This window comes from Malania oleifera, chromosome 1 (assembly GCF_029873635.1).
Source record: "Malania oleifera isolate guangnan ecotype guangnan chromosome 1, ASM2987363v1, whole genome shotgun sequence".
NCBI lineage: Eukaryota > Viridiplantae > Streptophyta > Magnoliopsida > Santalales > Ximeniaceae > Malania > Malania oleifera.
The window spans coordinates 83,430,167-83,443,030 of record NC_080417.1 but is presented as its reverse complement, the minus strand read 5'-3'; the positions used below and the strand labels follow the sequence as shown (position 1 = coordinate 83,443,030).

The window sequence follows — 12,864 nt, the reverse complement described above, 5'->3', positions numbered from 1 at the left end:
ATAGGACGAAACCTTTTGATGATAGACATAATTTTGAAATCCTTCGTGCCACACCAAAAGGTATGACTTTTCAATTCAAGATTGAAATTATTTCTAGGCAAGCTGTGCTCCCACTGGCAGGGCCATTATGTTGTAACCCAGGTGTTCCTATTGGTGTATATTTGTGCAATGCCCACCTCCCATGAGTTAATTGGCATATTTACCAAACGTATGGTTCAAATGAGGTTGAAACAATAGGTTGCAATGGTACCATAAAGATAGAAGACGTTCTCCTCCAAGACAAGGGGGTTTGGGGGTAGCGCCCCTTGAGATGGTATGGCCTATCCAGTGTGAACGATGGACACAATATGTCAAAGACGACCACTATGGTAAAAGTTGGCCACTAATGTCAAAGTCAGCCACTAATGTCAAAGTTGGCAATGGTAGGTGAGCTACCACCACCTACCAAGGTAGGTGAGCCACCCATGTGCTTCTTCCATGGACTAGAGGCTATAAATAAGACCCCCCCCCCCATCGAAGCACCACACATATCTCGACTGCAAGATTGTGTCCTCTTTTGTTTTTCTATTTGTTGTCCTTTCGCCATTGAAACTTATTTAGTAAGTGCATGGTTAGATAAATTGTTGTAATCTGATTGTTGTAATAAAACTTTGTGTTATCTCTTTAATCATTTCTTCAAAATAGATCTTGGTGTTGTTATTCTACATGGTATTAGAGCAAAAGACTACTAAGAAGAAACAACTATAATTTTTGAGACGTTGCAATGGCAGAAACTTCATCTTCAACTACTGCATCTCCACCAGCACTTCAGATATGTCCACCAGCATTCACAGAAGGAAAGTTAGACGGCATGAACTACACTCTGTGGAAGTTCAAGATGAGTGCTATTCTGGATTCATATGAACTACTTGATACAGTTCAAGGTATGGATCTAGAACCGATTGGCACGCATGATCCCACCAATCGTAAGGTTATCATCCCTCTAGATGTTGCCCTCGTCAAAGCAAAGAAAAGGCAAAATGAAGATGCACTTTTTGCTATTATCACAAGTGTATCTAATTCTGTACATGCGCTGATCTAGCATACATCCAAGGCTATAGATGCTTGGAATGGTTTGAAGAATCAATATGAAACAAGGAACTAGACACACATTCAGAACTTGGAGAATCAACTTGTTGTAGAAAAGCTACATGACGGAGAATTGGATGAAGTATTTATCACCATAATCAAAAATCAGTGTGATCAGATCATAGTAGTGGGCAAAGCAAAGACCAGTGAGGAGTTAACTCGAAGATGTATTCAAGTGCTGCCATCAAAATATGATAGTCTGGTAATTTCTTATAACATGCAGATTAGAACTTCTACACTAACCTTTGAGGAATTTTGTGCCTTACTACTAGAGGAGGAGATGAGGTTGAGAACCAAAGAAAATGAAAGCAGTAGTGCGTTCACCGTGTATATCAAAGGCAAGGACAATAATGTTGAAAAGAAGAAGGGAAAGAACAAGAAGAGATTTTCTGGTACGTGCTACTACTACAAAAAAAGGGGCATGTAACCAAGGATTGCATAAAGCGTATCCACAATGAAAAGAATGGCACGTTGAAGCCTACATGGAATGTCAGATAAGTTGCAAATTGTGCTGAACCATAATTAGATCTTTTTATGGTTACAGAAGAAATGTGCTTAACTGCTCAAACAGTATAGGAGATTGCTCATGGGTACTTGACAGTGGAGCTTCCCAAAACATAACCAGCAAAAAGGACTGGTATGGTTCCCTTAAGCCTCTACATGAAACTATGAATGTGATTGTCGTAAATAATGCAAAGTGTCCAATAGAGGGCACTGGATCCATTTTCTTAAAATTCATGAATGACCAAGGTAAAACTCTTTTAGATGTCCTTTATGTTCCTCAAATTAAGAGGAATATTTTATTTGTAGCTGCTATTACTGACCATGACTATGAAGTATGATTTATGAAAACAAAAGCTGAGATCATTGATAGCAATGGCAGCATTGTGGGTGAAGGTATTTAAAAGAATAACTTGTATGAGTTTATGGCACTTGCCACAACAACTAAAGATACAACAAGTAGACTTTGGCATAAAAGGTTTGGACACATCTCCCATGCAATTTTGAAGGAGATGCAGGGAAAGGAAATGATGGTTGATTTTCTTGTAGTAGTTGATACTACAGAGCCTTGTGAAGCTTGCATGTTGGGCAAGCAACATCGTATGTCATTTCCACAAGAGAGCAACAACAAATCAATGCTTTCTCTAGAGCTAGTAAATGCAGATCTCTGTGGTAAAATAACTACTCCTGCACTAGGAGGATATTTCTATTTTATGTTGTTAGTCGACGATTATAGTAGAAAATGTGGGTGTATTTTCTTCGTGATAAGGCTGAGGCTTTTGTAAAATTTAAAGTGTGGCATAAACTTGTTGAAAATGAGACAGGTTTGCAGTTAAAGAAACTTCAAACAGATCGAGGAGGTGAGTTCATACTAGGGGAGTTCAACAATTATTGTAGTGCATTTAGCATCGAGCACCAATTGTCAGCACCAAAAACTACACAATAGAATGGCATTGTGGAACGGCGAAATCGCACTGTGATGGAGATGGCCAGAGCAGTGATGAAGGCACAAGACCTTCCAAAATCATTTTAAGCAGAAGCTGTTAATACAACTTTGTATATCCTCAATCGATACTTCACTAAAGCTTTGGGGAACAAAACACCTCACGAGGCTTACTCTGGTAAGAAACCCTCCATTTCTTATCTTAGAACATTTGGTTGCAGATATTTTGTGCATGTTTAGTGTGATAGTTGAAGGAAGTTAGATGATAAGAGTCAAAAGTGAATCTTCTTGGGATACAGTACCGAATCGAAGGCATATCGTCTGTATGATGTAGAGGCAAAGAAGATCATCACCTACCGAGATGTGGAATTTGATGAAGGACTATACTCAGTGGGAGATAGAGATCAACCCACTTTATCATCAACTGATAAAGTAACCCACCATGTGCCTCACTCAGAGCAGTAGATTGAGGTGAATGATGAAGAAATTCAAAGCAAGCTTATTGTACCATTAGCACCTATTCAGAAGCCACACCCTAGGTGGGTACAACAGCTGTTTTATGAAGGCAATCTAGAACCTGTGAATCAAAGTTCATAACCTGATGGACCTTGAAGGTCGAAGAGGATAAAGGAACAACAACGATCAGCATAACACTTGGTAAATATGACCTTAATAGCTGATATAATCAGTACAGTTAAGGAACCAAGTAGCCTTGATGAAGTGATGGCTGATCCGAAGTGGAGAACGGCTATGGAAGTTGAATGTGAAAGTATCATGAAAAATCATACTTGGAATATTGTGGATCGGCCCCTCATAGGAAGGTAATCGGCACGAAGTGGATATGGAAGGTAAAATATAAAGCTGATGGTACTTTAGATAAGTACAAAGTATGCCTTATCGCACAAGGATTTTCTCAGTGGATGGTTTTTGATGTTACTGAAACCTTTGCACCAACAGCTTGCATGGAAACAATCCATCTTCTTTTGGATACTATTGCACACAGAAGCTGGGTGCTATTTCAATGGATGCGAAGTCTGCATTCCTCAATGGTCATCTTAAAGATGAGGTTTATATGATGTAACCACGTAGATTTGAATTGTTAAATTCAGAAAACAAAGTTTGTAGGTTGAAGAAAGACTTGTATAGACTGAAACAAGCCCCCAGAGCTTGGTACTAGAGGATTGATTCTTTCTTCACCAATTATGGATTTTGTAGAAGTACCTCTGATGCAAATTTATATGTACTAAAGGAGAATGAGATGTATGTAATAATTGTACTATATGTAGATGATCTTGTGCTTATAGGTGACGACGAGGAGAAGATCAACAACATCCGTGAAGGCCTATGCTTAGAATTCGAGATGACAGACTTGGGGCTGCTCCACTTCTTCTTAAGCATTGAAGTGTGGCAGCATCTAGGAGAAATATTTATTTCTCAGCAATGCTATGCTCAAGAGTTATTGAAGGAATTTGGGATGGTAGAATGCCCTCCAGTGGTTACTCCAATAGAATTAAACATTAAGCTCTCCATTGAAGATCCCTCTCCACTTGTTGATACAAAGAGATACAGAAGCCTAATTTTCAGTTGGTATTCTGAGTCGATTTGTAAATAAGCAACGAGAAATTCACTAGAAGGCTAGAATGAGGGTCCTCAAGTATATAAAAGGGACTCCTCATTTTGGCATCTCTTATACATCAGGGAACTCCCTAATTGGATATTGTGAATTTGATTAGGCAGGAGATATTGATTCCAGAAAGTCAGTTTCTAGATATTGTTTTCTCTTTGGGAATGGAATTATCTCATAGACAAGCAAGAAGTAGCCAACAATGTCGCTATCATTCACAAAATCTGAGTACAAGTCAGCTTCTCTCACCTCATGTGAAGTTATTTGGATAAGAAGACTTCTTATTGATATTGGGATAATGATAAATGTTGCAACTCTGATTCACTATGACAATCAAAGTTGCATAACTATCAGTAAGAAGCCGATGTTCCATGCAAGAACCAAGCACAATGAGATTCAGTATCACTACATACGAGAACTCATTGAGGATGAGGTTGTTGAGATGGAGTATTGCCCAACATAAGATAATCATGCAAATATCTTCACCAAAGCATTGGGTAGGTCCAACTTCCAAAAGAATCAGCATGCTTTTGGTATTGGTTCAAAAGCGTAGGTTGACATTAAAGGGGGAGGGGGGTTGTTGGTGTATTTGTTTGCCATGCCCACTTCCCACAAGTTAATTGGCACACTTACTTGATGTATGGTTCAGATAAGGTTAAAGTAGTAGACCGCAATGGTACCACGAAGTTAGAAGATGTTCCCTTCCGAGACACGGGAGTTCGGGGCTAGTGCCCCCCAAGATGGTATGGCCTATCCAGTGTGAATGGTGGGCATAGTATGTCAAAGACAACCACTAATGTCAAAGATGACCACAAATGTCAAAGATGACCACTAATTTCAAAGACGACCACTAATTTCAAAGACGACCACTAATGTCAAAGTCGGTCACTAATGTCAAAGGCGACCACTAATGTCAAAGTCGGCCACTAATGTCAAATTTAGCCATGGTAGGTGTACTAAAACCACCTACCATGGTAGGTGAGCCACCCATGTGCTTCTTCCACGAAATAGAGGCTATAAATAAGACCCCCCCCCCCACTAGAGCATTATACACATCTCGACTACAAGAGTTTGTCCTCTTTTTTTTTTTTTTTTTCTATTTGTTATCCTTTCCCTATTGAAGCTCATTTAGTGAGTGTATAGTTGGATAGATTGTTGTAATTTGATTGCTGTAATAAAACTTTGTGTTATCTATTCAATCATTTCTTCAAAACAGATCTTGGTGTTGTTATTCTACAGTTCCCTCATGGGGTAATTGAAATACAGGACCTTACGAATAGTACACGTTTCAAGGTCAATGGTTAATGTTTAAAACTATACATCGAGAGCATTACAGAGGGACTGGTCGAAAAGATACATTTTTGTGACCCGGTTCACCTGCCATAAGCTTTAATGCGTCTGGCTAAATACGATAATCATGCAGATATCTTCACCAAAGCATTGGGTAGGTTCGACTTCCAAAAGAATTGGTATGCTCTTGGTATTGGTTCAAGAGCATAGGTTGACATTAAGGGGGAGTTGTTGTTGTATATGTGTGCAATGCCCACTTCCCACAAGTTAATTGGCACACTTACTTGACGTATGGTTCAGATAAGGTTGAAGCGGTAGACCGCAATGGTACCACGAAGTCAGAAGATGTTCCCCTCTGAGACACGGGAGTTTGGGGCCAGTGCCCCCCAAGATGGTATGGCCTATCCAATGTGAACGGTGGGCACGATATGTCAAAGACGACCACTAATGTCAAAGATGACCTCAAATGCCAAAGACGACCACTAATTTCAAAGACGACCACTAATGTCAAAGTCGGTCACTAATGTCAAAGACGGCCACTAATGTCAAAGTCAGCCACTAATGTCAAAGTCGGCCATGGTAGGTGTGCTACAACCACCTACCATGGTAGGTGAGCCACCCATGTGCTTCTTCCACGGACTAGAGGCTATAAATAAGCCCCCCCCCCCCACTAGAGCACTATACACATCTCGACTGCAAGATTTTGTCCTCTTTTGTTTTTCTATTTGTTATCCTTTTCCCTATTGAAGCTCATTTAGTTAGTGTATGATTGGATAGATTGTTGTAATTCGATTGTTGTAATAAAACTTTGTGTTATCTATTCAATCGTTTCTTCAAAACAAATCTTGGTGTTGTTATTCTATAGTTCCCTCATGGGGCAATTGAAATATAGGACCCTACGAATAATACACATTTCAAGGTCAATGGTCAATGTTTAAAACTATGCATCGAGGGCATTACCGAGGGACTGGTTGAAAAGATACATTTTTGTGCCTTGGTTCACCTGCAATGAGCTTCAATGCGTCTGACTGAAGACGGTAAACTTAGTGCTTCTGGAAGGCAACCTAATAGTTTTCTTTTCTTTTAGGTTTCTAGACTATTTGTAGTAGATCAACCATATTTCGTTAGCGCAAGTTATAGATTAAGCTGGTGGTTCAACTACTAGGGCGACAAGCATAGGAATGGGTGCGACCTGATCGAGACGGTTAAACCCGTTTAAGACCCTATTTTGCACTTGATTTTTTTTTTTCATTCTCGCCCTCGTGTCTCTTGGTCAAACCTCACTGTGCAACCTCTAGCCCTATTCACTCGACTCCTAACCCATTCAAGAACCTCCGCCTTCCATCCCATCGCTGCAACACCCTCCGCTACCACTAAATCTCTGAACTCTGATCTAGAGTTTTGTTGCCCAACTCATCCCAAAGCCTCTTTTCCTTGTCCCAGCTAACTCGTGACAATGTAGCTTCGTTCTGGGACGAAGAAAAATGGCACTCGGCCAACCCTCTCTCCCTACTTCTCACCAGAGTTGGTGCTAGAGAAGGACATAGAGTGCACAATCAACCACCCCGCAGTCACATCCAGTGACCCACGTGACGCCTGCTATATACTGCAGAAAACTTTGGGACCGGTTATATGGGATGCGTTAGTGGAAGCACTACACAAGATCATTACGGCTATTTCAATGTATGACAGCACTGGTAGTTCTACTACCAACCCTCTCTATGTTGCCGACTCCGACTCGGATGATGAGAGTGGCTAGGCCAACCCACTACCTACTTCATGTACTGTGCTTATGCGGCACATGTTTTTTTTTTTTTTTTGTTTTTTTAAGGCTTTCCCCTCTTTTCCTTTCTGATTAACCCACCATGATTCTATGGCCTTTTCCATACCTGTAAAGCCTCTTCTACTCTGTAATACAATTTTTGCTCATTAATGGAAAACCTTCATGGTGCTTTTGGTTCCTACGTGTCTTGTGTGCTACAATGTATTTGCATGCATGTTATTCTGGTTATTATTTTTCTTGAGTACACTGTTGGTTCTTGCTAGCAACTTTCACTGAATTATCCCTTGCTCGAGTTCTATTTTCTATCCACACTTTAGTGAGGACATTGAAGTACTAAGTTGGGGGTAGGGGGCAATACACTATGGCACATTTATGTGCACAAAGGACACAATTTTCATAATTTTCAAACATTTAAAAATTTTTCTCAGTGAATAGTATGTGCTTCATAACTTGATAACAACTAGTTTGCCCTTTTTACATACACCTATATAACTCATACGTTACATGCCTAGGCCCATATATTATATGATTCTATTATGCTCACTAACAATGTAGTGAGCCAGTTGTGCATGTTTTCACATTAAATGGCCTAATGAACCATCAGGCCACTCCAGAAGGATCAATTAGTGATTCATTTGTGTCAATATTGCTATGTGAAATCTTGTATTCAATGGTACTTCATGAGGTTTAAAAACACACTTATGTGTGATTTGTAACACTTAGGATTCTTTGAGAGCATTGAGAGAACAATTGTGACGACTATAGCACCTTGTGAGGTACTATTGAGCCATTCATTCATTGCTTGAGTTTTTGACATCAAATTCTGAATTTATAAAACTCAACTTTATTTTTTTCTAGTGACCCTTTGTTAACTAGTCTTTATCCTCGCATTTGTTGGCCTAGAGTTGACATCAAGTGAGGAGATATAAACTTAGGTCTTGTAGCTTACTCAAAACATGAAAATTGAACCACCTTAGAGATGGATACACTTTATGGACTCCTTTCCAAGCTAAATTTCATTGGTGGTATAAAGATAATGAAGGGTGCAATGATTGTCCTAGCTCGCCAAAAAATGAAAGTAAAAAGAAAGAATGAAAAAAAAGAAAAAATATCCTGCTCTAGATGCAAGAAAAATGGAAAACTAAGGACACACCACCATGTTCTTACAAATATTAGGAATCTTCAAGCTGACCAATGCATTTGCCATGTCTATGTCAAGTTTGTTGAAGGATCGATATATGGTGGTCTTGATTGGGTATGGCGAGTAAGTGAGAAGATGCTAAGGTGAAGGACCTGACTCCTCACAAATAGGCTGGATCCCATCCTTATGAGGGTAGTCCATTCCATGCTTGATGTTAGTTCTTCAAAATATGTGGGATGTTCGATCATAACATTCTTCCTCACATATGAGAGTTAACCCCTTTTCTTGAGTGTTTTTTGTTCTAAGGGCATACCAATGAGGTTGAGTCAAAACATCTATTCTATAGGTGTCAAAAGGTACCCTGAGTGTGATAAATCATGCACCTTACACATGCTTTATGATGTAATCTAGCAATGCTTGAAACTACATAGTAATATTCGCGCAGAATTAAAACTATTGGTTGATCCCCTGAGAGTTGTATCGTTGGTGTAATAGTTGTGCAGTGTTGAGACTTACATGAATGAAATGTTGCAGAGTGTGTATAATGGAATAATGAATGAATGGGTCTAATTGTAACTGGGTCATATCTTTGTATGTGAAATGGTAAGGTTCTTGTTGCATGCAAATATCTTTTAATATTCACTTAGCAGGTGTTTTTGGGAATCACCTTGGAAACCCTTACGAGACTAGAACTCGTCCACTGGGATCAACCTAGGGGTTTAAAGTCTTGTGGCATATGTTAAATGCAATCCTGGTTCCTATGAAAGAGGATATAGGTAGGATTTGGTAGTTTTCTTAGATTCTACTTTGCTCGAGGACTAGCAAAGTGTAAATTGGGGGTTGTGATGAGTCCCTAAAATATATGATTGTAGACACTTATTTACTTGTGCTTACCTTATTTTATTATATATTTACCCAGAATTATTATTGTTCAGAGCTACGCAAGGTTTATTTGCCTTTTCAGGAAAAATAGGTTAAAACCATGGGGTTAGGCATTATAAGAAGCCAAGGAGAATTTGGATAATTCAAAACTCGAATTCAGACATTCAGCCAAGCTCCAGATGCTTCAGAGCATAAATGGACAAGAAGATGATGCTCGACCATGTGGCGCGACCAGCAAACTATAGGGGTGACTTAGTCTTCTATTGCAAACTCCAAGGTTCAAACTGAGTTTAGAATGCTGCAAGGTTCAACCAAGTGCTCGACCAAGTGACCTGCTGGGGTGACCACATCGAGATACTGAGATAGAACTAAAACTCTGAAGTACCAAGAGTCTCAATGAAGTGTTCGACCAAGAGACCTTCAGGGGCAACTATGTCGAGATACTGAGATTTCTTGATGATCGAGAAACTGCAAGTCTAGACCATCAACTCGACCATCAAGACCTTGAGGTGCAACAAAGTCAAAGAAATTGTATATTTGAATCCTTGACTTCCCATGAGTCTTGACTAGGGAGCACATAAGAGTGATAGAGGAGTGACTTGCTCGATAGCAGTGATCTTTTGTGCGAGATTTGCTGCAAACCTTCCTAAATTGTAAAACAAACCTTGCAAACCCTAGAGCCTATAAGTATTCGCTACGAACACAAGCTCTGAGTCCCTCTTTGGCCTCTCTTAGGTTAGTTACAGACTTAAGATGTCATTGAGAGCCAAGTTAGATTAGGAGTAGCATAATTTTCAATTCCTATTTTGGTGTGTGCATGAAGTGTTCAACAGCCAATGACAACCGGCGGCATTCGTGTGCTATCCGTGTATATTACACAATCACTCTCTTGTAACTTCTGGTGTTAGTGACAAACGTTTTGAGTACAAAGGGGATGGTCTCCTTACCTGCTTTCTCCTTTATTGCTTTTGATTTACTGCTTTCCATTTACTTGTTGTGTATTTGATGAAGGATTGCAAATAAGGATAAGCACTACTATGTATCCGTCAGAGGGAAGTAGTTTTCTATGGAACCGAGGAGGTGTTTGTTATCGTTTAGACAAGGTACTCTGGTTCCCGACCGTGCTCTGGATTGTTGGTGCACCCTTGCTACCCTGTGCCCTTGATCGACCCTCTCCCACTTTGGCCTGCTTGGGTTAGTACTTCTATCAAAGTTTGAAGGGGCATTGTTAGAGGCATGAAGTCCAGCGTCTGATTCAAACCCCAGCATCGCTTTTTAGGAGTAGGGTAACATAGAAATTTACTCGCTTTCTAGCAGTATAAACTTACTTGCTTTCATTTAATTGCTTTTAAGTAGTTGGTTAGATTCAACCATTGAAAAATACGATCTTTTATTTATTTTTTCATAACAAGGCTATAATAAACTAAATTGGAAGTAGTTTAATAACTATGCTTCAGGTCTCCATGGATCGATACCCAACTTACCCACTTTCTATTGAGCTTGGGATAGTTAGGTTTATAAATATTATTTTTGGTAGTTAAGGATCCAAGCCTTGGTGAGTCTACCAAAGCCTACCCACACATACTTGTCTATAGTTCTCCCTAACTAGGATAGAGCCATGAAGAAACCCTGTAAAATAGGTGCATCTACATTGGGCTGGGACAAGATCCTCATACTTCTCCATGTGATTTAATCCAGTCCTTTGTATATATGTGTTTGAAACAGTTTGTGTTGTGTCATGCATCTTGCATCCATTTTAGGCATGCATACCACTTAGCCAATATTCTAGAAAAGCCTAATAATGAGACCATGATACATTCTTTTTTTTTATAAAAAAAGCCCTTGGCTTGGTCATTTTAAAAAGGGACCAATCCAATCCTTCTTAAGCAACCAGGCCCAGACCCAATTTTCAAAAATCCAAACCTAGATTTCAAAAAGAGGGCTTCAGACTTATTACCTAAAATCCAGGCCAATATTTTTAAACAACACAAACCCAATTTTTTTTAGATAAAAACAAGGCCCAACTCCTTTTAAACGAACCCGAGTACATGGGCCATTACCGGGGAAGTGAATGATCAAAAGAATTGAATACTCGACAAATAAGGTCAACTTTTCAGGGGTCATCTGGGAAAATAAATGTCCATCAAGGGTCGGTTTAATTTTGAAATCTTTCATTAGTCGATAAGGTTTTTCTCAGAATTCTAGCAAAGTGGTTATTTAGGTTGCATTGCATTCATGCATAGTCATGCACACATGTCTATGCATGCACAGTCATCTCCAATAGGTCAGTAATCACATTCAAATTTTCTGTAAAACCAGTACGCTAAGGTGGTAGAATTGAGATATGAGATTCCAGCATTGTCAATCATGTGTTTGACTAAATAAGGGAAATAATGAGAGGAATACATCCATAAATCATTTTTTCTTAAATTACTTTGAAATTGAATGAAATAAAAATGCATATCAGTCTCATCTCATTCAATCCTCCTTGGACCATCACCTTGTACCAAATTTTGTCCATTTTAGCTTGCACTTTTTGTTCTAACTAACATAGGAAATAGTTTTGTCAGTACAAAGGAACCAAAACCAATAGCTGGTTTTGGGAATCTATTCAATGGGGCTAAAAAAAAAAATCCTCCAAGCTAGAATTTAGTAAGGACCCCACTTCAAGATGTTGTCAAGGAGCCTGGTTGGGATGTGGATTTCAAAATGATGCAGAATTGTAGAAGATGTAGATAGAAGTGATTTATCAAGCTTTGTCATAGATTGGCTTAATGAAATTGATAAACAAAGGATCTTGTCTTTATCTTCTAATTTATGATTGGTGTATTAAGAGTATAATGATTATATTCTGATCAAATGAGGGGTAGCCATCTTTGGTCGACCAGTTTTTTCATAAAGAACTAAACAATGATTTACCATTTGTTAACCAAGTTGAGCCTAAATGTTAAACCAAATTTTTCTCGAAAGTCAGCTCACTAAAAAGTTAACCTTGGTTTGGGTCTCATAGTGTTTGACAAGTCATTTGAGGCAATGGTCACTACCAAAATGATAGCAAGCCATTTTTCTACTACCAAAAAGAAATTTAAAAGAAAAATAAGTCTTTTTTTAGCCTTATTGAGCTTTAAAAATTCAATTCTTGATTCACCCATCAAAGGATCATAGCCCCACACTGGGCAGTTTCAAAAAGATTAGTCCTAAATTGAGTCCAAATCAAAATGGAGCTAAGGTTCCTTCATAAAAGGAAAAGAAAAAGGTGTAGTAAAAAAAAAAAAAAGCAGAAAAACGAGAAAAAAAGAAGGAAGAAAAGAGAAAGAAAAAGAAAGGGACATGCTTCAAATATGATCCTTGATCAATGATTACCCTTTATAATATTAACAAAATTTGAGCCCTACTATTCCTTTTTCTTCTTTGACCTATATTCCTTAGCTTACATTACGATCCAAATGAAAGTTCTAACCAGATTGGTATATATTGTTGTCTCAAATGAATTGTCAAACTCAATGTTGAGTTTGAACTATATAATGACTTGATCCTGAAAAGGTACGTAGGCAACTTGCTCAGATAACAAG

At 38.8% G+C, this 12,864-nt stretch overlaps 1 protein-coding gene across 1 annotated transcript; it reads left to right on the top strand.

Annotated features, from left to right (window-relative positions):
* The first annotated feature begins 763 nt into the window (after window positions 1-763).
* Window positions 764-1,970, top strand: LOC131146111 (uncharacterized). The gene is made up of 3 exons (XM_058095498.1): window positions 764-1,063; window positions 1,352-1,551; window positions 1,673-1,970. Exons 1-3 carry the CDS (start codon window positions 764-766, stop codon window positions 1,968-1,970), a joined length of 798 nt encoding a protein of 265 aa, XP_057951481.1.
* Window positions 1,971-12,864: the final 10,894 nt, after the last annotated feature.